The 27,087-nt window shown below is 46.8% G+C and overlaps 1 protein-coding gene across 7 annotated transcripts in view; it reads left to right on the plus strand.

The window, feature by feature from the left end:
* The window catches only part of PRRC2B (proline rich coiled-coil 2B), a 46,617-nt gene extending 19,930 nt beyond the window's left edge, over positions 1-26,687 (plus strand). For 3 of the 7 annotated variants that reach the window (XM_038156073.1, XM_038156071.1, XM_038156072.1), the window contains exons 8-32: positions 56-177; positions 636-778; positions 1,368-1,458; positions 1,866-2,058; positions 2,435-2,750; positions 3,321-3,508; positions 5,904-6,108; positions 6,847-7,066; positions 7,689-9,755; positions 9,885-10,084; positions 10,740-10,885; positions 11,329-11,470; positions 12,066-12,145; positions 12,841-13,032; positions 13,173-13,367; positions 13,794-13,880; positions 14,800-14,904; positions 15,480-15,672; positions 16,877-16,974; positions 17,620-17,747; positions 18,353-18,590; positions 19,997-20,173; positions 20,847-20,938; positions 21,464-21,584; positions 21,975-26,687. In XM_038156073.1, coding sequence (XP_038012001.1) covers positions 56-177; positions 636-778; positions 1,368-1,458; positions 1,866-2,058; positions 2,435-2,750; positions 3,321-3,508; positions 5,904-6,108; positions 6,847-7,066; positions 7,689-9,755; positions 9,885-10,084; positions 10,740-10,885; positions 11,329-11,470; positions 12,066-12,145; positions 12,841-13,032; positions 13,173-13,367; positions 13,794-13,880; positions 14,800-14,904; positions 15,480-15,672; positions 16,877-16,974; positions 17,620-17,747; positions 18,353-18,590; positions 19,997-20,173; positions 20,847-20,938; positions 21,464-21,584; positions 21,975-22,115 — 5,880 coding nt within the window. In that variant the 3' untranslated portion in view covers positions 22,116-26,687. Of the gene's footprint in view, positions 1-55; positions 178-635; positions 779-1,367; positions 1,459-1,865; positions 2,059-2,434; positions 2,751-3,320; positions 3,509-5,903; positions 6,109-6,846; positions 7,067-7,688; positions 9,756-9,884; positions 10,085-10,739; positions 10,886-11,328; positions 11,471-12,065; positions 12,146-12,840; positions 13,033-13,172; positions 13,368-13,793; positions 13,881-14,799; positions 14,905-15,479; positions 15,673-16,876; positions 16,975-17,619; positions 17,748-18,352; positions 18,591-19,996; positions 20,174-20,450; positions 20,543-20,846; positions 20,939-21,463; positions 21,585-21,974 lie in introns of those variants that run through there. The other 4 variants (XR_005259264.1, XR_005259263.1, XM_038156075.1 and 1 more) reach the window with 4 other exon arrangements.
* The last annotated feature ends 400 nt before the right edge of the window (positions 26,688-27,087 follow it).

The following is a 27,087-nucleotide window of genomic DNA, read 5'->3' on the forward strand; positions in this document are numbered from 1 at the left end:
AAACCTTCCTGTGGCAAGGAGAAAAACCAGGCTGTTCTGCTTTGCCTCATTCCAGATGTGTCCACAGCAGCCATCTGAAACCCCTGCATCGCTGGACCGAGGGTCTTTCCCCGTTCCTCAGCTTCGGCTTGAGCCCCGGGTACCTTTCAGACAATTCCAGATGAATGACCAGGATGGGTAAGGCTGCCATCACTTTCCCACTTGAGAGGCAGGTTCAGGGTGTGACACGAACCTTAAACTAGGCAAGAATTTGGGCCAAGGATGCAGTTGCATGTGTGAATCTGCAGGCATCAAAGGGGGACCCTGTTTTTTTGTACCCAAAGCAGCAGTGCTTTTGTCCAGCTACAACAGCAGCTGAAATGTTGCAAGACTATGAGCATTGTGTGTCTGGAGAGCAGGCAGACATGGGAATTGGGATGTGATCCTAGAGTGGAGGGGTTGCAGCTCTGATCTGTAAGTTCTAGGAAGTGGGTACCAGGTAGACAAGAGGAAGAAACTGCTGGACAGGGAGAGAAACTTGAATGCATTCTATATAAGTGTGTAGTAGAAAAGGACTGCTTTGGTGTTACAAACTCAGCTCTGCATTCTTTGATTTTCTTTTTGCTGTTTCTGACCAGTTCTGTGTTTTCCTACAGAAAAGAGAACAGGCTCAGCCTGTCTCGCCCGACACGCCCAGTTCGGCAGCAGCTGGAGCGAGTGCCTCGGCCCACCATCATCAATGCAGAGAACCTGAAGGGGCTGGATGAGCTGGACAATGATGCAGATGATGGATGGGCAGGTAAAGTGCCTTCATGCTCTAGCTTTGTGTAGTTGTGAAGTTGGTGTAAATGATGACACAATGGATCCTTCTGATCCTTCCATCACATTGTGCTCAAGGAACTGGATCTGAAGACTCCTAAAATCTGAAAACACCAAGCACAGCAGGAGGGATAGGACTGAGGGTGATGGGAAGGAGAGTTAGTCCTGCTTTTTCAGTCACGGCATTCAGTATCCAATTGCACACAGTCTGGCTTGGCGACTGCCCTCTCATTTGCAGTCCCACTCCCAGGCTGTTTGCTGTTCCTGCTCTGGGACTAGTCCAGCTGTTCACTAGTGTATGTCCACACTGCTCACATATTTCTTGCCTGATCCAGCTGAAGTTGTCCCTGCTCATTGAGGGGGAGGTAGGTAGATGACATTAAAGGTCCCTTCCAACCCAAGCTATTCTGTGATTTCCAGGATCAGTGCTGGACATTTGGCTTTGTGAGTAGTTCATGCCAAGCCTGTGTGTCCTGGAATTTAGTGCTAAAGGGGGGCATAAGCTTTATCAGGACAAGGGGCCTGTTTCTCTCCTCTAATAAATCTCTATTCTCTTGCTGCCTTTGTAGGCATTCATGATGAAGTGGATTACTCTGAGAAACTAAAGTTTAGTGAAGATGAAGAAGAGGAAGAAACTCTTAAAGATGGACGACAGAAGTGGTAAGAAGTCACTGTGTTTGCACCTACAGTTTACCTTTAGTAAAAGTGAGCAATACCAGGATCTTTAAAAACTTGTTCTAAATGTGGAGTCTTGATCCCACCGATTTGTTACTGTGACTTAGCTGATTTTACTGGGCAGTGTTTGAGTGGCCTTCAAGGATATGTGTAGGTCTAGCAGCTGACTGCCAGTTTGCCAGGCTTTTTTCCTCCCCTTTTCTCACCTTTATCCTGCTGCACAATAGTGGAGTTGATCCTTATGCACCTTAAGAGAAGCACATCACTTGTTCTGCTGGTTTTTTATGATTCTTTCCTTTTTATTAGAGTCAGTTGCCATTGCCACTTGATTAGGCTCCAGGTGCTTCTTGAAGCAAATAGCAAATGCAATAATAAAGCTATTTATGTGACAGGAACAGCTGGGATCCCAGAAGGCAGCGACAGTTGTCTCTGAGCTCTGCAGACAGTGCAGATGTCAAGCACACCTTGGAGGAAGGAAAGAATTGGAATGATTCAGTTGGCTTGTCCCGGCCAGTCCGGAAAGCACAGGATTCACAGCAGCCTCCAAGGAAGCTGAATGGCTGGAGCTCTGCCTCAGAATACCAGGTAGGTTGAACTCATGAGGGTGAGCTGGAAGCCCATCACTGACTGTCCTAAAGAGGCCAGTTTGATACTTTATTGGAAATGAGATGCTGATGAATTTCTCTATTCTTAGTTTATATCCACCTGGAGAAAAATCTATCTGCATAGCACTTCCACTAGGGAAAAGAAATTGAAGCTGGTCCAGAACAGTGGGGTTGTCAGTGCGAAAATGGAGTTACTGAACCAGATATCAATAACTCTTCCCAGTAACACAGAGGGATTTGTGCTTGAGGATAGAGGGGAGGAAGTCAGAAGGGGATATTGTCACCATGGGATGCAGATCTCAAGACAGAGGCACTGGTTGGGTCATGCTTATGGAGGAATGTTTTTTCTCTGGCAGAAGCCTGCACTGGGGAGTGTTCTCAGACAGCAGTCTCTAGAGGATAAAGAAGAAAAGGTGCCTGTGAGACAGAAGTTTGTGCACTCTGAGATCTCTGAGGCTGTTGAGAGAGCCAGGAGGCGACGGGAGGAGGAAGAGCGGCGAGCCAGGGAGGAGCGCCTGGCAGCCTGTGCTGCAAAGCTCAAGCAACTTGATCAGAAATGCAAACTGGCTCAGAAGAGCGGGGAGACACAGAAGCACACAGAGAATGAAGATGTGCGACCTCCCAGCACAGAGAAAAACACTACACAAGAGAATGGCCATGCTTTCCGTAAAGGTACAGAAACACTGCCTGCCTCCCCCTGTAAAAATTGCATTTTTTGCTATTGTGCTGATCTTTTAGTTGGAGTGGGGGAGTTCCTGGGTGGTAGTGTTCAGAGGGTCCTTCAGCTGCCCTTGAGAGATCAGCTGCTGCTTGTATTCTGCAGAGTATTTTGCACTGTTGACAAAGGTTGATTAAATAAAAAAAGCTATTAAAACAAATGCAAACTTCTTCAGTTGCCTTTATCTGTGCTCAGTGAGCTGTGCTAGCAGAGGGCTTGTTGGAATGGGCCTCATGGGCTTCTCATGATTGGATGATAATATTAAGTGCTTGTAGCCGTAGATCAGAAAGCCAGTAAGTGCTGCCAGGTTTAAGGACTAAGGGGGAAAAGGACTTCCTCCCCAGTGCTTAAGCAGAAGGCTGATAGCAAAGGAGGGTCTCAAAATTTATCTTATTTTAATAAGATGGACAAAACGCTCTATAGGGCTGTCAAGGTGAAGGATGTGCTGTATATGATTGTTGTAAGGTTCAGCCATGTATTTCTGTCGTGAGCAGGCTCTTGAGGGATTGTTTTCTTCTCTGCAGCAACCCCTGAGTTTCACACGCAGGATGCCTCTGCTGGCTATCTGGAAGAGGAGAGTCCTGCTCCAGCAGCCCAAAGCAGCAGTGAGGAGGAGCTCAGAGAAGCTCCTTCGCCAGCACAAGAATTCAACAAATACCAGAAGTCTCTTCCCCCACGATTCCAGAGGCAGCAGCAGCAGCAACAGCAGCAGGTAAATGGCTCACAACCCATTTTCTGGGCCCCCACTAAACCACTGTGTTTGCTCAGTTCTCAACACCATCAGTCTTTAGGCTGGGAGGAGATAAATGGGATTTTACCCTGGCCTTTTTCAGTACTTCTGATCGTGGAAATATCCTGTCTGATTGGGTAGAAAGGCTCTCTGTGGGCTACATGAGTTTTCCTTGCACCCTGTGATGCTCGAGCTGTTGTGGGTAGAGCTCTGCCAGGTTTGTCACTTGCCTGGGAGAAAAATACAGTGCTGTCAGAAATGTTGACTTGTCTTGCACGGTTGTCTGGGCATCTCCTGACAATTGGAACTCTAATGGCTGTGTGGTTTGTGGCAGAGCTCTGGTTTGCAAATGTTCATGAGCAGGAGAAGCTGCGGGTGTACCCACATCCAAAACCACGAGCCCTTGAGTGGCTGTCTTGGTGCTTGTGTAGGCCTGGCCCAGGGGAGGTTCTGTTCCTTGGGCTAGCCTTGAACCTGATGAACATCTCACTGTCTGGCACAAGATGAGCTGCTGTTCTTCAGCACTGCTGCAGTGCCTGAATACACAGGACAGGAGAAGGGGAAACCCTTAGAGGTTCAGCTGCTTCCATTTCACTCAGCACTTGTTGTGTCCTTACCATTGTAGGTAGGGGCAGCCATTTGCTTGCCAGAGCAAAACTATTTAGTTTGGCAAGTTCCTGGACTGCTTCTGGACTTGGAGGGAGTTCTGGAGTGGCACACTTCTCATTCCACCTCCTGCCTTTGCAGAGGGCTGGTCCTTTGCTCAGCTCTCATCTAATACCTACTTGGATTTTTTCTGTGAGGCTCTTTGAGACCATTGTTTTCTTTGCACCGTAAAAATGTTTGGTCTTAAATGTTTCATTTTTGTTGCATTGAAAACTCTTCTGGGGCACTGAGACATCAGCTGAGCTGCTTTGTGCGTCGTGGCTCTTGCCTGACCTTTCAGTGCTGTGTGTGCCATACGTGCTGTGCAGCTCTGCTGCCAGATGCAGTGAGCCTCTGTAGGGCAGCAGAGCCAAACCAAGGGACAGAGTATCCAGGCTTCAGATAATGCAAAGTTAATTGCCATTCTTCATAAAATAACCACTTGAAATGGGATATCATCAATGCTGCTGCAGATCTTAGCGAAGAGCTCACAATTGGCTTTTGCTCAGTAATTGCTCTTTTATGGATGTTCCCCGTGCTCATTGCTCGGCAGTTGACATTTCATGATTCAGATGTACAGCAGCAAATGCTGCCTAATGTTACTCTTGAAAAGGAATGCTCTTAAACTAAAATGAATCGGATGTCTTTGCTGTCATGCTAATAATACCACAGGTCATCACTAGTGGAAGAACATGAAGTTTTATTTTATTTTCTCTTATCCTCTGTGATGTTAGTATGTATGAGGCAGTGCATGTTTTGGCTGGCTTGTACTGCTGCTTTGGTAGCTCCATGAAGAGAATAAGGTGGAAAAGTGTTGTTATTGTGAATGAAGTATTTTCTCTGAGGTACCAGAGGATTAGGTAATGTAGATATAATCTGCATTTATCAGAGCCTTCCTTGCTGTAAGGATGTGTCAGATTCAGATTTAAAGGTGTCTCTTTTGCTCTGCAGTTGAAGATTGGCTTTTTTAATAAACAGTTAGAATATCTGACACTGTTGTAAGCTTAGCAAAAAAATATGGTGGCACATTTGACGAATAAGTAGATGCATTTGATGTTAATTGGAGCTGTTTAGTGTTTGAAAGCTTTCTTCAGTACACAAAACTCCTTTCAAATATATATTATTTTTGGACCTTCAGCAAAAGTTAAATGTCAAATCAAATTCACATCATGGCAGTCCTCAGCTAAGGGAAGGTGAACTGGCTGTGTGGGAGATGGGGAAACAACCTGCGAGTGCCAGCCTGTCTCTGAAGGATGCCCAGGAAACACTGTAAAATATTAATTGCTCTCTTAATGTGATTTAGGTTGTTTTTATCTGATCTGTTAAGCTGACAGGGGTGGAACTAATATATCTACACACTAAATAAATTAGAGATGCGTTTCCTGAAAAATGTAACCTCTTCTGAAATACTTAGTTCCAGTTATGAAATGGCGTTTGACAGGAAACTGTCCTGTATTCATTCAGGAGTGTTGAGAAGATGCAAATAGTGGTCTTAAAGCTGATCCCTTGTGTTTGGCCACATAGCCTGGTCCACAGTGGTGTGATAGTCTGGCTGCTCTGGTATTTACAGAATAACAATTGCCACATTCCCAGCTGGCAGTGAGTGTCTTCCCCACCCTCCCATCTGATTAGAGATTGATCCTTTGATGATGGCATGCGTTCTCCTTTGGCTGAGCACTGCATCAGTGTGATTCCTGGCGCCATGTCCAATGGCCCATCCTGTTCCCTGCAGGAGCAGCTGTACAAGATGCAGCACTGGCAGCAGCAGGTCTATCCTGCCCCGTCCCACTCCCATCCCCAGCGGACGTTCTACCCGCCGCACCCGCAGATGCTGGGCTTCGACCCCCGCTGGATGATGATGCCGTCCTACATGGACCCTCGCATGGCCCAGAGTCGCACCCCCGTGGATTTCTACCCCTCAGCCCTTCACCCTTCAGGTGAGGTGTTTTCAGTGTTTATTTGGCTCTTGAGTTGGTTCATATCTGGAAATTTCCTCTGTGTCGTAACCTCTGTCCAGACTTTCCATTCTGGCTGGCATCCCTTCTCTGGGGGTTAGAAAGCTGGTTGCGGTGGGAGCTGGTGGGAGACTGGGAGGGAGGGCATGTAGACATGTGTCTGTCCATTCTCTGCCCTGCAGTGGGAGACATTCCCTGTCTGCTTTGTGACCTTGTGGATGTGACTAATCTTTCCCCTTGGAGGAAAGAGTAGCAGATCCACTGATCTTGCCTGTTGGAGGACAAGGATGAGTTTTGGAGTGATTGTAATAATATGAAATCTTAGTAGACTCCTTTTAGGCAGTGTGATGGAGAAACCCTGTAGTTCCTGAACGGTGCACTTTGCACCTTCCTATATTGTCCTGATCTTCAGAGGTGTGAATGTAAACATCAGGATGTATAACTCATTCCCTGGAGTTTGTGGATTGCTTGATCCCAAGCCAATGATGCTGTGTAGTGTCTGTGTGGGCTGGGCTCTGAGAGCTGTGTCATCTTCTGTATCACTCCAGGTGTATTTCCCAGCTGTGCATTTTCCAAGCACAGGCTCCCCTTTACAAGGGAGGTTTCCATGGCTGCAGCCGCCTGCTGCCTGAGAAGGAAGGGGAGTCAAGCTAGGAGATTGTTAAATTCTTCTTGTCTGTGAAATCCTGGTGCTAATGGCATGAACTCTGTTTTGAGCAGGAATTATGAAGCCCATGATTCAGCAGGACTCCATCGGTGGGAGCAGCTGTCGGTCTGAAGATCAGAACTGTCAGGCAGGGCAAGCAGAGAGGAAGACTGCTCCCTTGGATCCTGTGCCAGTGTGGGGCCAGGACAGCTACACATCCCTGCAGAGCAAAGGATACTCCCTGTCACATCAGAAACAGGCTGACAGCATGAGCATGGAGGGGCTGCATGCCAGGTGAGTGCAGAATTCCCCTGTCCTCATGCGTGCTGGGATGAGAGGTGCTGCTGTAAGTCATCTGCTGAAAAGCAGATGTAGAGCTGGCCTGAAAGATGTTTGTGAACAGGCCCAGGTACTGATCTGGGAGCACCCTTACACTCCTCAGTGTTTTAGCTGTGGAGGTGTTTACAGGCTAAGTTATTCAGAAGTTTTCTATCTGACCAGCTTGCAGCCTGTTTGGAGGGAGAGGAGGCCTTGTCCACCTACATGGGAAGGTATAAAAAACAATGAGTGAAAAATTCTGATGCTTACTAGTTTGTCTCCTACTTTGTTTGGACATTCCAAAAACAATTATTTGTTTTCAGATCTCTGCATCATTGTAGGATAAATCTCCCTTCATTTCTTAAGTTCGCTGCCCATCATAGGAACTGTTTTCTTTATCATGCATTGATTCAACAAACCAGGCAGTACAGCCTAGGGCCACAGCAGCTCTGCCCAGCATTTTGGTATTTATAGGTTAATTGCCTCATGATTTACCATAAACCTGTTTATTTCTTTTCACCTCTAGTATCCAACCTGGGCCCTTGGATTTGTGCTGTGCTCTGCATTACCTTTCTCTTGTTGTTTGTTTTGTTCTCAGGAATGAAAGTTACTCTGCCTCTGGAAGGCCGGAGAGTCTGAGCACTCAGCGAGATCTCTTTGAGGAGAGAGGGGAGGAGTATTTGAATGCTTTTGACAAGAAGGCCCAAGCAGACTTTGACAGCTGCCTGTCTTCTCAGAGGATAGGCCAGGATCTCCTGTTCCAGCACCAGGAGAGTGTGCAGGAAGCCTGTCCTGCTGGCAGCCGCCACGCAAACCTGAGGTGTTCACCCTTGGAGCCTGATTTTATCCAAGCAGAGAAGAAACCTGAATATAACGGTTGGGATATCAGCCACCATCAGAAACCTGCTGAGACAACAGCAGAAGGTGCTGAAGAAGTACCCCGGGATGAGCAGTCCTTCAGTGCTGACCCCTGGAAGAAAGAAGGAGCCAATACCAAACAGGCCACTGAAGAGACAGCAGAGTGGGCTCCTGAGAGCCGCAACAGCAGCGGGCAGCCCCAGGAGCAAATGGGCAGGACACGGCGGTCAGGCCCCATTAAAAAACCAGTCCTGAAAGCTCTCAAGGTGGAAGAGAAAGAGAAGGAGATGGAGAAGGTTAAACTGGAGGGAGAGGACAGCTCACGCCCGCTGAAGGAGAAGGCGGCTGTTCAGAAGGTAGAAAATGAGTCAGATGACTCTACTGCCTTGCTGAGCTCCACACGTTACCTGCTGGATGACAAAGGTTCTTCCCAAACCAGCCTTGCACGAGAGGCTGAGAAATCCCAAGAGGAAGAAGAGGAGGAGGAAGAAGAAGAGAAGCCAGAAAGAACCTGGGAGAACAAACTATCCAGAGAGAGCAGCGATCTTCCTCCCACAAAAAGAAACAACTGGATCTTCATTGATGAGGAGCAAGCCTTCGGTGGGAGAGGTCAAGGGCGTGGGCGAGGGAGAGGCTTCAGAGAGTTCACTTTCAGAGGCCGAGGCACGGTTGTGAGCAGCAGGGGAGTCTACAACAACAACAACCAGAGGAGCAGCCGGGGCCGAGGGCTCCGGGAGTTCAACCAGCCAGAGGACTTCCCCAGAGGCAAACCGAGGCGCCGGATTGCCAGCGAGACACACAGTGAAGGGTCAGAGTATGAGGAGCTCCCCAAGCGCCGCCGGCAGAGGGGCTCGGAGAACAGCAATGAAGGCTCTGTGCTGGACAGGGAGGACAGCGATTTGAAAAAGGGAGACTTCAAAGAGTCTTGGAGGTCCAACAAAATTTATTCAGATGATCACAATAGCCTGGATCCTAAGATGAGGGCTCCAAGAGCTTTTGGGAGATCACTGCCACCAAGACTGAGCAACTCTGGCTATGGGCGAAGGGGGTTCATGGGTAAGGAGCCCACCCAGTGGCAAGGCAGGAGTGGGGGAGGAGGGTGGCAAGAGTACAGCCACACGTCTCCATCAGACACTTTTGGGAGCAGGCAGCAGTCTGACAGGGACTACGTTCAGGATTCTTACAAACACACGGATTCCTTCTCCAGCCGGGTTTTTGATGAGAGTCATCTGGATGACAAAAGGCACTTTTTCCAGGAGGATTACTCAGCAGATCAGGAGAACATAGAGAACAGGCCCTTCAGGAGGCGGCGTCCTCCCCGCCAGGACAAGCCCCCACGGTTCAGACGCCTCAGGCAGGAGAGGGAATCAGTTGGGCAGTGGAACCCCGAGGAGGGAGGCCCTAATCTGCTGCCCAGCCAGTGGCCAGGCAGATCCAAACTGGGCACTGCAGAGAAGAGCAGCATCTCGGGCAGACGCTCTCCTGAGCTGTCCTACCAGAACTCTTCAGACCATGCCAATGAGGAGTGGGAGACAGCGTCTGAGAGCAGTGACTTCAGCGAGCGGCGGGAGAGAAGAGACGGAGCTCCAGAGAGTGAGAGCCAGCTGGAAGGTGGCCTCAGCACTGGGAGCTTGGGAGAGAAGAGGGAACTGGCAAAGAGGAGCTTCTCAAGCCAGAGGCCGCTGGTGGACAGGCAGAGCCGCAAGGCTGAGCCGGCAGGGTTTGCAGAGCAGTCCGTCAGAACTGGTGTGGGAGCAGCTTCCAGATACGACAGCCAGCAGAATGGGACCCTGATAAAGAGCAAAAGGTAAAGTTGTTCTCTGATCTGTGATATATGCAGATGTTGGAGTGGACATACACCCCAGGAATTTTCTTCTTGTCACTCCTGTTCACATTCTGCTCACAAAACTAAATCCTGTCCCTTCTTTCTGTGTAGGTCTCCAGAAGAAGGAGGAGCCCTTGGCAACAGCAGTGGTGGGAGCAGCCACTCCATTTATAGCTTGGATAGGGCCTCCCATGTGAACTCAGAGAGTGCTGAGGGGCCAGGTAAAAAACCAGAGAAAGAGCACAAATCCACTGCACAAAGAGCAAGTGAGAAGGGAGAGGCCTTGTCGCAGTTTGAACTGAGTTATGGAAGTGAGTATCTTGATTCATTTGTTTCTTTAAGAGGATAACGTATTATGCCTGACTGATTCAATTCAGTGTAATTTTTAATATCAGTTTAGAAGGGTTTTTTTTCCATTTATTGGTAGAAACAAGAAAACTCTTATCTAAATAAAAAAATGGAAGGTAAATTTGTTGTTAAATTTTAAATGCAAACTTTCCAGCCTGTTCTGACAGTGTCTCTGATGTTTCTTCTGTAGAAAGTTTGTGTTTAGGGAGAATATTTCTGTATTTCTCTCTAAGATGCTAATGTATTTTAGGCTTGACATTTATGTTTTGTGAAGGAAGTTGAGAGACAATCCCGAGTGGGGAATTTGAGGCTGAGCTAATGGCAGGGAGGCAAGAAATTAGTATCTCTGAAAAGAGAATTATCTGAGTTATCACATAGCTCCTCCGGCTGAAGTGTGCTCATCTTGAAACAGAGGAGACAGCAAAGTCCTGCAAGATAACAGTGGCTGGTAGATGTCAGCAGACTACATGATTTTGTTTTCTAAATGTTGCTGCTGTGTTGTTAGGTGAACTGATTGTGGCATGGATTCTCTTTGGAGTGCACTGTTGAAATTATTGCAGTTATAAAGCTTTACATGCACACACATTGCACTGTGTTCTCTCTGTGTGCTTTGTGCAGGTACCATCATGGATAATCGGGTGTCGAACACAGCAGAAGAGAATGAAGTTGGTTCCATGGCAGGGGAAGGCTTCATTGAGGTTCTTACTAAAAAACAGCGTCGTTTGCTGGAAGAGGAGCGAAGGAAGAAGGAACAGGCTGCTCAGGTGAGGAGTGGGAGACAGAAAAGTTGGACCTGTTACATGATTTGGATTGCAGTCAGAGAAACAGGGCCCCAGAAAGCGTTTGTATGAACAGAAGAACGTACAGTCGACAGTGCCAAAGTAGTACAGATCCTGTATTGGGCCCCAGAAGCATATTTAGGGCTGCTGGTCTGAAAAGGAGAGTTTGATTTCTGACTGTTCTTGGCTTGCTGCAGAATTGCTAATTGGGAGTTAATTTTCTAGAGTGGTCTTCATCCAAAGCAGCTTGGCTCTCTAAGCCAGCTGCTGGCTGTAGTTGGTGGGATATTGGGCAGCAGGAGCAGTGCATGGCTTTGCGCTCTGTGTTGTTGCCAGAAGAAAACCTCACACTGCAAAAGGCAGCTCTTTCCAGCCTTGTCAGACTGGGGGAGCCTCCCAGCCTGACACCTGTGCCTTTCCTGTCACAGGCACCAGCCAAGGCCCGCGTCCTTCAGTCACGCATTCCTCCACGGTTTGCTAAGAAGCAGAACAGCCTGTGCTTGGAGCAGAGTGATGTTACAGTGTCTGGAAACAGCCTGGGCACAGAGATCTGGGAGAGCAACAGCCCAGGTAGGCTTGAGTCTGTTTGTTCCAAAGGGTTTCATGGAGCTGGAGTCCTCTGGGATGTGCAGTAAGGACGGGATCCATGGTTCAGAGGGGACAACCCTCTCCTGTCTGCTGGGAGTGGGAGGGGAGCTGGCAGGCATGTGGAGTAGCCTCTGTTGTGAGCTCTACTGTTCAGCCATTCTCCTCCTTTTGCTGGCCATGTCAGTCTCCTAATCTGCTTCTTGGGTCTTTGTTTCATGTCAAGATACTACTATACAGCATTTTATAGCTGCTTGGGCTGGATCTACTTTTTCTTATTTTGCTTTCCTACATTTTCTCATCTCTAGCCTTGAGCGGCTAGTGCCTCCCTTGTTTCTCTCTGACCTGTCTTGTTGTGATGTTCCCTAAGAAGTCTCCTCCCTGTTCTCTACTCTCACTCCTCATACCCTGTGTTCTCTGCTGCATCATGTCTCAGATGTCTGGGCAACACTTAATGTTCTGAGGTGGTGAAAATACCCTTTCTCATGTCTAGAAATGGAAGGTTGATGGTGTAATGTGTACAGGGTGTGCTCATAGCTGTGTTCCAAGCAGCTGAACCCTGCCCTCCATTCTCTTCCAGCACTTTCCGTTCAGTCTCCTGGCAGTGATTCCTGGAGCAAGCCTGTAAATACCTTTAATGGTACTGAGTCCAGCACCGAGGTAAGTGGCTCCTAAGGTGCCCTTCAAGGTATTGTGTGTATAAAGTATTAATGCAGGTGGCTTTTATGCTTCTCATTGCTCCATCTGTGCTTAGTGACTCTCAGCTCTGCTTGTGCCATTTTAAACTGTCTCTTTGCAGTTTTAATTTGAGCTTGATGCTGTACAAATCTTGACCTAAAGAGCCAAGCACTGCTTGGTGTTGTGTGTGGGTATAAATCTGGAGTAACTGTGTGATAGAGCTATTCCAGGGTTATGCTCATCACTGGGTGCACACTGTGGTTGAGGAGGGTGGAATCCCTTAGGTCCTGTTTGTGCCTGTGAGCAGCGTGTAGCTGTAGCCTTAACGCAGGGAGGGCAGAGGAGTTCCTGAACTCTTCACCTCTGGAGACCAGGAGGTGAAATTTGGTTTTGGTCCCATGTGAAGTGAGTTTGGCAGTCTCAGCCTAGTTGTTCTGTGGGACACGTTTCCTTACTCTGAAGCCATGGTCTGGTTGGTGCATCAGTTCACGTGTCTCAGGGCTGTGTAGAGCTGAAGGAGCAGCCAAGGGGTGCTGCAGGTCAGGCCCAACTCCTTTGCAGTTAACCAGGATGGCGATTTGACAAAGGGACGTGGTCTTGCTGTTTTCTGGGATGTTTTTTCCTCGGTGGTGCTGGGTCGGAGTCCGGGGCTTTAACACATTTCGTGCTTTGCATAGCAGGGATTTAAAGGCAGCCAGGGGGATAGTGGCATTGACTTGAGCGCGGAGTCTCGGGAATCCTCCGCGACCTCCTCGCAGCGCAGTTCTCCATATGGCACCCTCAAACCAGAGGAGATGAATGGGGCTGGCCTGGTGGACTCAAAGCCTGACTGCCAGAAGGAGCAAGTGCAGAAGCAAACTGATAAAAAGGTAATCTGGATTCGCAGCCAAGCCAGAGCACAGAGTGAGAGACGTTGTGAAGTGGTTGTAGTGTTGTTTGATAGCATTTTTAAGGCTTGAGGTTGGGTTATTCGGTCTTTGTGTCTCAGCCTCTCTGCTTTCCTGTTAAGGATTCAGATCAAGGCTCAGGACAGAACAAGGAACACAAGCCCGGACCAATCGGCAACGAACGCTCCCTGAAAAACAGAAAGGGTTCGGAGGGAACGGAACGGCTGGAAGGGAATATTCCCCCTGTTAATGGGGTGGAAATTCACGTGGATTCTGTACTTCCTGTGCCACCCATTGAATTTGGAGTAAATCCTAAAGTGAGGATTGAATTTAATTTTATCTTCTTGGTGATTTGATCTTGTTGAGGCATGAAAAGTGGTTTGAGGCAGAAGGATTATTTAGAGGAAGCTTCCAGCTGTAGGTTTGCCTTCGATTTCATTACTGACACAGACCAGGGACTCAGGATGTCCTGGCAAACATTTAGTATCCACTTGAAAATACTGTCCCAAGGACCAGCTGGGGTGGTAACAGAGGTGAGGGGCAAAATCATGGCCAAGCTTTTGTGTGCCTCTGGGGGTTGCCTGCTGCTGAGTGCTGAGAAGTGTTTTCTGTTTCCAGCAAGGCTTACTGGAGATCAGTCTTCAGTTTGTAGTGTCATAATTCAGGCTAGAGTCATTAACCATGAAAAGCAGAGGGGTGGCCCATGGACCTGGATTTGAATTTTATGTGTTTTGCTTTTTCAGGACTCTGATTTCAGCTTGCCACCTGGTTCTGCCTCTGGCACTGCAGCTAACCCTGTCACCAAATTGCAGGATGCCTTGGCCAGTAATGTAAGTATTTTTTTCCTTTTGACATTGACTCATTGGAGATACCCCTTAGGTAAATCTCAGATGCTTCCAAAGAGAGCAAGCATGTCTGCATCTGACTTCATATTTCATGCTTAGGCAGCACATGTCACTGAAATCCAAAATGGAAATCTCATGATACTTTGAGTGTCACAAACACAGAAGTGATGTAGAGAGCAACTTCATTGTCATTGTGACCTGTGTAAAGCCATCTCTGAGATGACCAGTCTCTTCCACTGAGACACAAGTGTTGGACATGGCCACGATGCAGATGGTGACATGTTCAGACCCAGACTGCATGGCTTTCTCAGAAGGTTTCACATGTCACAGCAAGGCAGAGGACTGTAACATGGTGGTCAGGCCTTTTTGGAGGTTTCCCAGCTTATTCCAGCCAATATTTTATTATTCTGTGTGAAAGAGTGAGCACACTGAAAGCCCAGCTGGTAGCTCAGCTGTAGACAGCAATGTGAGACACATACAAAGCTGCTTTTGAAATGTCTTCAAGTTTGTAGGCTGTCTGGTTTTGATTTTGGAGATTTGTCTTTTAGGATGTTTCTTTTCAGAAGCAGGTTTTGTCTGAAACTTAGGTCATTTCTAAATATGGGACAGGAAGGAGAACTCTTCTGCAAATGGAAGTTATTGGATCAAACTGATGTTTAAGTGGAAGCTGGTTTAGTTCAGCATAGAGGGGTGTCTTAGCACACAGCCAAAGCTTCCTTTATTGCAAGAGCAGAATGGACCCCAGTTGAATGTGGTGCTTGGCTCCTGCCGTACCCCTGGGGACTGAATTCTCTGCTGTGCACTTACTGCAGCTGCCCAGCTGAGCTCACTCTGTGTGCCTTGGTGGCTCATCCCATTCTCCTAAGAGTTCACAAATACTCACCTTTCATGACTCTCCCTTCAGGCAGGGTTAACACAGTCCATTCCCATCCTGCGAAGGGATCATCACCTCCAGCGCTGCATCGGCCTGAACCCCATGTCCTTCCCCACTGCAGACCTTACTCTTAAGGTAAGGAAGCTGAAGGTGTGTGGATACCGTGTCTCTGTGGGGACATCTTTCCCAGAGTATTTTGTTAGATATTGCTAAATTTTAATTAGCTTTTGTAAAAGTTGCACATACGTGCTGTTCAACATGAGTGCAGGGGTGTGTGTTTTAAGTCCTGAATGCAGGAAGTCCTTGCCAATTGTAGAACCAAGTGCAGCAGAGCTTTCCTATTTCTCTACTGGGCAAGGTGGCTGCTCAGGGATCCTGGGAAGCCTGGTGGCATAAAGAGAGGAGAAAACCAAACAAAACTCACCCAAGTGTACAAACAAGAGCAACAACAAAACCAAATAAACCAAACCAAAACCCACCTCCATCCCAAAACCGAGAAGCTCAGCAAATACCAGGGGATTTGAGTATTTCTGAAAGATTCTTGTCCATTAGAAATTGTTGTAGAACCCCTTGACCTCAGACCTGTCAGCTTTCCACTGTGCCTAGAGTGCAGGGAATTTGAGCTCATAGGACACAGATGAGCACCTGTAGGCTTTGGTAATGTCCTCCCCATTTGAACTGTCTGTAGTTATTGCTCTTTGTTTCCATAGATGGAGTCTGCTCGTAAAGCTTGGGAAAACTCTCCGAGTTTACCAGAACAGAACTCCCCAGGAGGGGCAGGCTCAGGCATCCAGCCTCCTTCCAGTGTTGGAGCTTCCAACGGTGTCAGCTACAGCTCTTTTGGTGGAGTTTCTATGCCTCCTATGCCTGTGGCATCTGTAGCACCTTCTGCATCTATTCCAGGTACCTGCAAACTGCAGCAGCATTTGCATTGTCTGGTTGTGATCTGGGAGTCATCCTCTGGTTCTGGTAGATGAGAGCATGGTGAGAAGAGCTTCTGTGTAGAGTAACTGCCTGGCAGGTGTTTGACAGATCCTTAACAACTCAGGCAAGGCACAAAGAGGGACTGTCTCCCCTCTTTAAAGAATGTGACAGGTGAAAGCTTAATACAAAGATAATACAAAGACAGCTTTCCCTGTGTAGTCTGATGTCTCAATAGATCTTGCTTACCCTTTACTGTGTGCCCAGTAGAATAGAAAGGAAGAGAGACCTATGGCTGAGAGGCTTCAACAGTCCCAATATCATTATCAGCCATTCCTCTGCTTGTTTTGCCTTTAAAGGCACAGGTTCTGAGCACCTTTTGCTTTTAGCAAAACAGCAACTGGCTTATAGCTCACAGAACTCTGGGAGAGAGGAAGGTGTTGCTGCCTTTTAGTTAAAGGAAAATCTTAACTCAGTCTTGTTAGTGTGTGTAATTAGGGAGAGCATCTGGAAAGAGGAAATGGACTGGGATTCTCTCCATGGGATGACTCCTGGGTCCCAAAGGACTTCTCATGCATGCATTTTCTCATGTCTCAGTTCAAGAACAGAGTGAAATGTGTAGTGACTCTGTTATTAACTTTCACTTGGTAAACAGTTTGTTCCAAGTCAGGTGATTTCCTTCCTCACCCACCCTAATCTGGCTGCTTAATCCTGTGGTTCATATCTGCACAAAAGCACAGGAGTGGCACAACAGTTACTAATTGGTGCCACCCTTGGGGTGAATATGGCTGTTAGATCTCATGTGTCAAGGCCTTAAACACTGTCATTGCTCTTTCTGTCTGTCGTAGCTGCAAAGATGAGATGATTGCAGAGCAGATTTCTGGCATTTAGTTCAGAGTACAGGTTACCAGCTTCTGAGCTGCTAGTGTCTGACTCTTGTGGAGGTGGGAAACCTGGGTTTACATTTATCCTCTGACACGAAGGTATGATTAATTCTCAGCAATCCTGCTAGTGCTGATGATGTTATGTGGATTTAGGAGCTTCAGAGACTCTTCTGAATGGGTACTATGTTTGTGTTAACTTGCTGAGAGGTAGGAAATAGTCTTGACCTGCAGGTCTCTGCAGCCTTCTGTGCCTGTATCTCCCCTGTACATTGAATTTACAGCCTGCCTTTTGTGATGTCCAGGTAACCATATTCCACCCCTGTATCTGGATGGCCATGTGTTTGCAAGTCAGCCCCGCCTGGTCCCTCAGACGATACCTCAGCAGCAAAGCTACCAACAGGTAAGGGAGCAGTACAGCTTGCAAGTGCTATTTCAAGGATTCTTCGTGGTGGCACTTCTGAAACAAGGAGTAATTTTTCACTTTCCTAGCCCAAAGGAAATTAGATGGGGCTCCCTTTAGGTTCCTTGAATGCTGCTTCCCAGGGGGTGTCAGAGGTTAGTGGAACTGAAGGGAGGGAATTGAGGAGTTCTTCCCCTTCTGTACCAGTGCCCTTGGACTGGTTTTAACTGAAGCAGATGCTGAGGCCTGTGTGAGATGAAGTGACTTTCAGTAAATCCCCCAGCCAGTCAATAATAATGAGTAACTTCATAGTAAATAGGGTGTTGATAGGGCTGGGGAGAGCTCTTTCAAGGTAGAGTACAGGCAGGTGAGAGCTGGGATTGTCACTGCCTGCTCTGTGTGAGGAGCGTGTTGGTTCCCTCGTGTCCATCAAATGCCTCTTGCAGGCATCAACCTCTGGCTGCCTGGGCAGTGTCTTCCCTGGCAGTGCTGCTGTTCTGGGGAGTGATGCAGGGCTGGGTAAGAGCCCAGTGTAGGTAATTGTCCCTGCAGATTGACTCATGCGGGAAACTGATGGGTTTTTAACAGCCCTGGGGAGTTTCTGGCTCCTCTTGTACCTCTCAGTCATATTAATTTCTTCCGCAGGCTGCTGCTGCTCAACAGATTCCTATTTCCCTCCACACATCCTTACAGGCCCAAGCTCAGCTTGGACTGAGGGGTGGTCTGCCTGTTTCCCAGTCCCAGGAGATGTACAGCTCCATACAGCCCTTCAGGTAACTGCTTCCTGTTTCCCTTTCCTTGTGGCTTGCTCTCTTACGTTCCTGATGTCTGGGCACATTGGTCAGATACCCCACACTCATCTTCCCTTTCCCCTTTGTTCAAGTGCTGTTTCCTTCCCCTAATAACAGAGCCAGTGTAAGGAGCATGAGAGTGAAAAATCTGAATTAGTATACTTAGTGCCTCAAAAGCCTAAACACTGAGCTTTAATAAACCCTTCTTATTTGCTAAACTTGTTGGAATCTTTAACTTCTGATTTTTTCCTCCTTTGCAAATCTGCTGCAGACTTTAGGCAACCTGAATCCTCCCTTAACTGCTGATGCACAGGTTGTCATGTGGGATATTGAAACATAAATATTAGATACTACAAAATGTTGTTCTGTTGAATATTCTGGCAACACAAGGACGTGGTTGTAAAAGCTTAAGAGTGGAAGTAAAAAATCCTGGTAACTAAAATGGAAAGTGGCATCACAGCTTGTTTCTAAGCTGTCAGTTTAGTTGTCTGACAACTGATGGCAGGCCAGATAGGGTTTGGCAGGATGCGCTTGTACAGTCTCCAAAGGTTTTTGCATCATGACTGAAGCATGTTTTTTTCCTGCAGGTCTCAGGTGTACATGCACCCCAGTCTGTCCCAGCCCAGCACCATGGTCCTGACAGGAGGCACAGCTCTGAAGCCTCCATATTCTGCCTTCCCAGGCATGCAGCCCTTGGAGGTGGTGAAAACCCAGTCTGGGTCCCCCTATCAGCCCATGAACGGAAGCCAGGCACTGGTTTATGAGGGGCAAATAAACCAGGCTGGTATGGGAGCCTCCCAGATGATGGACTCTCAGCTCACACAGGTTAGGAGCAGGACTGGCGAGCCACTCCTTTGGTCCAGGCTAATTCACAGCCACTTGTTTCTGAGGATGGGTTGTAACATGTCTGTCTGAACTAAACTCTTTGTAAAGAGGCGGAAGATTTCCCCGAGACACTGTTCTGTGAACCATGGTTTCACATACGCAGCACCTTATTTAATGAGATGGTTGCTCAGACCTTGTCTGTCCCTGCTGAGACGTCATTTTGTCACTTGGAAGTCAGACCTTCCAGTGCTGCATGCATAGGAGGCCATGATGCAATGGTTGTCCTAAAAGCACCTCTTCTGAGAGCCAAATCCCAGTCATCTCTCCCATCACCTCAGCTTCCAGGGCAACTAGGAACTTGTATTAAAGGCTCATCCGTCTTCTCAGTTCATTTGTCGTCCAAGTCTTATTTACAGCTTCAGCTGATCTGTTTGGCAGAATCCTAACAGGAATTTCAATGTGTGAAAATGTTTTAATAAAGCATGGTTCACATAAAAACATTGAATTCTGCTGTGACCATAGCTGTGTTTGTGGGCATGTGCTCTGATTCTCTGGAGAAATTTGATAATTTTATTAAACTCGTCTTACGTTTATCTTGTGCAACTTGTTAAGGTTTATTTTTTGTTTCAGAGGGATTTTTATGTTGTGACTGACATAAAGAGTTAATCCTGAAAGTAACTTAGGTGAGGCAAATACAGAGACCACTGGCAAACGAAATATTTGAAGAAATGCTTTATCCATCATAAGCAAGTAACTTTATCCATCATAAGCAAGTTTCTTTTGCCAGCCTTAGATTGGTTCATTTATTTATTCTAAAGTGTTGATAGGACCTCCCAAATCCAGCAATTGTGAGAAAATCAGAGGGAACAGGAGGTGCCTCAGCTCCCAGCTACAGTCTTTTTTGTAATTGCTCTTAATTATGTCCATCATTGGTTTGAAGCTCACTGTGAAACATGGAACTGAGGTCCCCGTCGCTTTCTCTGGAGGTCCGGTCCTCAGAATGTTTTGGTGTAAGAGTGTAGGAGATTTTCGAAGGTGAAAACAAAGCACCTGACACTGCACTGACACTGCCATTGTATGAAGGGAAAGCAGACCCATGAAGTGACCATGAGGAAGACTGGAAAACTGGGCTGTAGGAATGGAGAACAGCCCCCATCCACAGGCAGTTAGGTTAACTTGATGGCATGTTAAAAACCCAGCTGATCAGAGTGTTGGCAGCACTGCCAGAACATCCATTTCAGTGTGAAAGTCCCTCTGTTACAGTCATTTGCGTTTATTCCGTGCCACGCCGCGCTGTTTGGGAGCTTCCTTTTTGGCAAGGCTGTGCTTTCAGGGTATTGGGAGGCAGCATGTCAAACACGAGACTGTTACTGCCTTTAAGGTAACTACGTGTCCTTGTCACACAGCTGACAATGCCTGTGCCTGGCTCCCAGCTGCCTCTGCCCCGCTACGGCTCTGGCCAGCAGCCCCTGCTTCTGCCACAGTCCATCCAGCTTCCCCAGGGGCAAAACCTGCCTGTAGGAGCTCCCCGAAGAATCCTCCCTCCTGGATCCCAGCCTTCTGTTCTTGCTGCCAGCAGGGAGGTAAGGATTAACTCCTGGTGCTGCTCATGGCATTCAGTAACCCCTCCTGCGTTGAAGTTTTACTCCTTGCTTTTTAAAGGGGAGAATGGCTTGTTTGGGATCCTTAAATATCCAAGCCAAGGATTGCTGTTAAAATGAAGGAACCCTTTCCCCCTCATCTCCAAAGTGCAAGCCAGCAGTTCTCAGGTTTTGCTGCTGGTCATCATTCTGTTTCCAGGGAGCCACATCCTGCCTTGATCCAGTTTGGAGTCTCCAGTTTTATTACATGTTTACACAGGTTTCCCCAGAGTGCTTGAGGGGTGGTGAGCTCCAGACACAGTTGGAATACTGCCCAGATATTTCACTCTGTTGTGAAGCTTGTCCATTTGAGTAGGTATATTAATGTCATGTCTGGTTTGATGGATTCATATCATAAGTTTGTCTTATTATAGGGGAGAGAGAGCACAGCAGTTAACTTCCAGGTTCTGTATTTGCTTGTGCTGCTGGCTTGGTGCTTTAATACAAACAGATTATTTCACTTACAAGCCTCACTTTCTTCACCTGAAAAATAATTCTTCTTTTAAATGGGCATGATGGGGAGAAGGGCAAACATTTGGTTTAAGTGTTTATATGAAGTAATGAGCGATTTGTGAATGCAAAGATGATACTCTGTCTCACTCATTTTCCTCTGTAGTCCTCCCAGATGGAAATGAAAGGGTTTCATTTCTCCGATGGTAAACAGAGCATGTCCTCCGGAGGGTCAGTCCCGTCCCCACACACGTACAGGTGAGACCTTCACACAGCTTGGGCTCCTTAGGATGGGACAGAAACATGTGGTGCACCCATCATCCCTGCACGAGATCCACCTGGCTTTTCATGTGTAGAACATGCTCACTTCAGTCCCAGTACTTGTGTCTAAATGCATGGTCATGGCTTTCATTCTGGGTGTGGGCCAGTGTGTGTGTCTGACCTGGTGCTTTGTGGGAAGTGCATGAAGTTACTTGTTCACTGAATCTCAAAGACAGGTTGGAATTGCTGCGTGCTTTTGTTCTTTGTGAAGGTGGGAAATCTGAGGATCATTGAATAAATGGTTTTGGTCCTGAAGATGGGAGTGCTCATGTCTAGACACATCAGGTCATTGAGGCTTTTGGGAGACTCATTTATTATTTTTTCCCCTGACCGACCCGCGTGTTGTCATTTGGACTGTGGAGCTCACTGATCTGCACAGCACAGACTCGTGCCCTGTGTGTTGCTGCTTTGCTGTCTTTTTTTTTTCTTTCACACATGAATAAGGCTCTCATTCCATTGTAGAATTTACTCCATGAATGTTGTCGACTCTTCGATTTCCAGGCCTAGCTCTGCCAGCCCCAGCGGGAAGCCGTCGGGACCAGCAGTGAGCATGGGCTCTGTGCAAGGACACTACGTACAGCAGGTAGTGTACCCGAGTTCTTTGTACAGCCCAAAAATACCTGCTCTCCTACACTGTTGTGCCTGTGCCTTGGGCTGCAGAGGAAAGGCAGAAAGGCCAACGTAACTGAAGCTCCATGTGGGAGTTGGTGTTTTCCCCTGGGTGGGTGGGTGTTTTCCTGAGTCCAGGAGTAATTCTGTGAGATTTGAAAGTCAGGAGAGATTAGTTCTACTAACTTCTACTGCGGAATTATAAGTTACTTGCATTGCCAAATATGTGAGACACTGAGATCCTTAAATGTGAGGTATTACAGGAGCAAATTCAATGTCCTGCACGAATGATGGTCACAGTTTGCTTGTTCTGCCTGCCTAGAGGTGTCTGTCCTAGCTAATGCTTTGGTTTTTGTGTCAAAAGGCAAAGCAGCGTGTGGATGATAACAAAGCCAGTCTGGGAGCAGTGAAGCTGCAAGAAACAGCCTCCACAAACCAGATGAAGCCAGTGCGCACAGGAGCGATCAAACCTCAGGCAGTCAAAGTGGAGGAGAGCAAGGCCTAGGAGCACCTCTGATGCCCAGCTGGTCCTGCTGCCTGAGAGGCACCACAGCTTAGACTGGACCCCACTGGATCTCCTGAAAATCTCACCAGATCTATCCCCACCCCACACTGACTGACTACAGCAACATCATTCAAGCCCCTCTCCCAACAAAGCAGTTCGAAACAGTGGATATGACATTGACCTGCTTGCTTTAAAACAAACCAATCATGTGACTTTTAAGTGGCTTTAGCCATTTTTTTTTTTATTTCCCCCCTCCCCATGCCCCATCCACAGGTAGCTGTGATTGCTCACTTGGCAAAGCCCGTCCTTCTCCTTCCCTACTTCTGTCTCAGCAGAGTGGCAATTGGGGGAGAGGGGTTTAGTTTGAGGTTTTTCATTTTAAAGGCAGCTGAGGTTTTTACAAAAAAGCTGTATCTTTGTTTATAGCAGAACTTTTATATGTTCTCTCATTCCCCTCCTTCTTTCTGCTTTCCTCATTCCTTTCAGAAAAGAATTCCCTTCAGCTAAAATGGTGTTCTGACAAAACTCTGCTTAGTTCTGTATATGGTTCTGTGCTATGTTGAGAGTTCGAGTTTGTTTGGGTGTATTTCCCCAGATGATTTAGTCTTTCAGACTATTTGATTAAAAAAAAAACAGGACAGATACGACATTTGTTAATTTTTCAGTATTTTTGTTTCAAGCTAGAGGCAGTGCTTGTAGTAGGAAGAAATGTGTACTAAAGAAATATAGTACATCAGTGCATAAATCCTGAAACTTGCACCACTTCAACACAGCTTTGGGGTGCTTTGTGCACAACAAAATTTGACATTTCAATTTTTAAGGAAAAAACCCAAACCACCAGATTTCTGTTGCAAGCTCATAGAGATCTAGGTGTTTAATTTTTCCTTTTCGTGGGTTTCGGATTTTTTTGGTGACTGCAAAACACACGCCAAAATGTAAATCATAGATTTACAAAATGTAACATTTATTAGGAAGAAAAAAATTCCCACAGCACATGGGTCAGAAGAGTTGGCTAGAGCCAACGGGTCTGTATGGACTACTTTTTGTAGTTGTGATGCTCTCATGCTCCCTGCCTTGGCTGCTCGAATTCTTCGTGTCTCCTGAGACTTGTCCTATATTGTGTTCATCCCTTGGGGCTGCTCTCCTAAGCTTTGCTCTTTTCCCCGAGTCTTGCTTTCTATTCCTCTATTCCATGGCCTTTTGTAAAATTTGCATAGAAATACGTTGGTAAGGGAGCCCCTCTGCAAGGCACACTTGGAACCTCCTGTTTTGGGTTGGAAGCGCGTGGTTACAGAGGCAGATTGGAATCATCCTTCTCCTCTCCTTCCCCAGGTGAACAGCAAAGGGTTCTTTACTCTGATGCAGTTGCATATAGTGTGTGTACAGCACCGTCACCTCACCACTCCTCTCCAGTGTTTGATGATCTACCCAAGGAAGATCCCAGTGGGAGAGGTTGGGTTTTCTTTCTTTGGCTGTTTGGTTTTGGTTTCTGTGAGCGTGCGTGTGTGTGTGTGTGCGTGTGTACGTAGATTTTTTTTTTTAGGATGGACCTAAAAGTTCCTGAAAGGGCTTGGAGTCCTGATGGTAGTCTAAAGTAAAAACTACTTTCAGCTAACTTGGTTTGTGTTGTTTAGCTCTTTCAAAATGTAAAGTAGGCTGGTCACTCTGAAGCGAGGGACAGAACCGTTTTTGGAGATGGTAGCTTGCTCACGGGCTGTGCGTCAGCCTCTGCTGGGTGGCAGAAAGTCATTTGGTGGTGGTTCCAAAGAAGATATTTTGAACAAAGAATGTATTGGGGAAGGGATCTGAAAGGTGTTCTTGTTTCTTTGTTTGCTTTTTTTTTTCCCCTCCCCTTTCTGGAAAAAGATCCTTTGTAACTTTGTAAGGATGCATTTGAAGTTTTAAGCTAGGCATAAATATGATTTTTATACAGTAGCTTTAAAGAGCTTAGAAACCTAAACTAACTTAGGCATAGTAATGTCCCCTCTCCATAGGTGTCCCCATGGAACATGGCAGAGAACCCGAAGGGAAAGGGATAGGATGGTACTTTAAGAAAAAATAAGAGCTCTTTTTTCCTTAGGTTTTATGGATTTTAATTTCAGAGCAGAGTGTGCCAGCATCTCTCTAGCATCCTCCTTAAAGTACAGGGTTTGAGATTTAGTGACAGATATTTCCCCAACCTTCAGACATCTCCCAGATCTGCATCCTCATCTGCTAGTCCTGCTCCCAGTGTTTTCCAAAGATTGCACCTCCAGTAGGTCATCCCACCCTTGTTTCTGTTTTTTCCCTTGAAATACCATTTACAGCAGAATTGTCTGTTTGGGATTTTTTTATTATCCTTCTGCCCAGCTGGCCCTAGCTAATATGAGCCCAGAATCTAACTAATGGCTAAAGAGACTTACCTGAGCCCCCCTCTTCTCATCCCTTCCCTACTCTAGACACACTACTTCAGCTTTACAAAGACACTAACCTCCTTCCTCCCACCTGTGTGACTTCCAAATGGTCAAACGTGTTGGAGAAACTGGGTTATTGCAAGACCCAAGTTACTGCAGTCCCTCTGGTGTACATGCCATCAGAACTACAAAACTTCCTGTTGAAAAAGGTCACCCTTCTTTCTCTTTTAATCCCTCCATTCCTTCCCCCAACAGAATAAAACACTAGAATTTATTTATACGTATTTGATGTTGTAGGTCTAGGTGAAAAAGTAATTGTTTCACTGCTCTATTTATATATTATGTCTGAATTATTCTGTGCAGGAAAGGCCAAGAAATGCATGTGAGCTTCATTCCATTCTCAACTTTGCGTGACTGTCAGCTGCAGTTGGCAAGACTCTCTCTCACTTGGTGGAGTTTTGTGTGATGGAAAGCAGTTTTAGAGCCCAAATTTCTACGGTGCAATATCCTTCTCTGGCATATATTTTAGCTTGTTTGTTTGTTTGTTTGTTTGTTTAAAGCTAGTCCAAGGTTAGTGCAGTTTGTGGTGCTCTGGAGTCAAAAGGAAAAGCCTCTGATCCTCAAAGGAGCAGAAAAGCCAAGGGAGCTGGGATGCTGACAAAATCCAGCTTGGAGAGAAGGATGGAGAGGCACAGAACGTATCAGTACAGCTACAGAGGGTCCTTCTGCTTGCTGTCTGCTCTGTTGAAGGGTTGATTTACTGCTGATTTATTCCTTTGTGAGTTGCTTTTGCTTTGACTGGAAGTCAGCTACCAAACTGCAGTCTGCTCCTGCTGGGGAAGGTGCAGGGTGCCCTGGGAGGGAAAGGTGGAGCCCATCTTTCCAGCAGTAAGCAGGAACGTCTAGAGGCTGACTGCTGCTCTTGTTCAGCAGAGGGTGTGAAGCACCTGTGATCAGTTCCCTGTCTCACAGTCACGGCCAGCAGCTCCAGGCAGTGCTGCTGCCCTCACCCCTTCTGTTAGCTCTTAATTTAAAAACAAATCAACGTTGAAGTCTGGGAAGAAAAAAAAAAAAAGGGAATAAAAAGGCACTCCAGTGTATTTTACCAGACAAGCAGAAGCAGCACAGTCAGCAGTGACACTGGCCTTGCTGTTGGTGTTCCCTGGCTTGCTCTGGCTGTGTAGCACCTCTGGGTGTGTTCGCTGCCCGCTGCGCTCCCGTGTGCGGTGTTCCACTCGCTCCCTCCACTCCTCCCTGCAGCAGTGCTGCACCGCCACCAGCTACCCCGTGCTTCCTGTGTCTTTATGATACAATTCCAGACGAGCTGAGTGTTTTTGCTGTCTCTCACCTCTTGGCTGCACCAGCCCTGCATGCCAGGACCTCCTCCTGTTGCGTTTTCTTAACCCTCCCTTTCGCTCCAGGCCGGTTAAGCACAGGTTCATTCCTTGTAGCACTGGTTCTTTTTTTATTCAGCTACCCAGTTTCTTCATGAGAAAGTTGCATTTGTGAATAAAATTTAATTTACAACAGCCACCAGCGTGCTTAGTTATGATGGCACATGGACGGAAAAGGTGCATTTTGCTGAAAAAAGAGACAGCAGAGTCCAGCTATTTTTGTTTCTTTTAATCCAAAGACCACCAGGTTTTCCATAGACACTCCCTTGGGTTCAGTGGCTCGTTCTGGCTGCTCCAGATGTCCTTGACAGTTCCCCAGGAATCGCAGCTGCAGCAGTGAGGCGCTCACCCTTTAGCATGTCTCGAGGCATTGTCCTTAGCTGGAATCCTCCCTCTGGTTCTGTAGAAATTGCATTTGTTGTTTCTCAAGGGGATATTGTCCTCCTTAAAGCTTTTAACTTCATGACCTGTATAGTAAATTTTTTTTGGCCTTTCCTCTCTTTGTCTTTTCATGTAGACCAGATATTTGAAAGGGCAGACGATGGATAATTGTGTAACGTGCAACCTGTTTATATTTTTTGGAAACTTTAACTCAGACCGGAATTCGAATCACGGAATCACCAGGCCAGTTGCGGCACACTCTTTATTGCCCTTCTCCTCGTTTCAGTACCTATTGTTTCTCCTTTCAAATATGTGATTGTATTAGCTCTTTCCATATGAAAGAATTCTCCTTATTTAAATAAAAAAAAATTAAAAAAAATAAAGCAGATTATGCTTTTCTCAAATTCCCCAGTCCCTTGTCTGGTTATTTTAGTTAGTTATTTTTTTATTATTAATTCAAAGCAAAACAAAACACCACAAAACAAAAAACCCTCAAAAAAACAAAACACAAAAAAATGCCGAAAGTGAAACAAAACCAAACCAACACAAAACCCCAAAAAAACCCAAAAAAAACCCCCAAAAAAAACCACAAAAAAAGGACAAAAACAAAACAAAACAAAACCACAAAAAACCCCAAAAGACCAAACTAAACAAACTAAACACACAACAGAAAAGCCCCCGTGGCCGGGTCGCTGGTTATGACCATGAGCCCAGGTGCTGGCGGGTCCCTCACAGCCGCCATGTCTGGTAGGCCGGGCCCTGTCGCCACACCCGGGGTCGCCATGGCAACACTTCCTGGTTCCG

This window comes from Motacilla alba, chromosome 17, assembly GCF_015832195.1.
Source record: "Motacilla alba alba isolate MOTALB_02 chromosome 17, Motacilla_alba_V1.0_pri, whole genome shotgun sequence".
In the NCBI taxonomy this organism is placed as follows: Eukaryota; Metazoa; Chordata; class Aves; order Passeriformes; family Motacillidae; genus Motacilla; species Motacilla alba.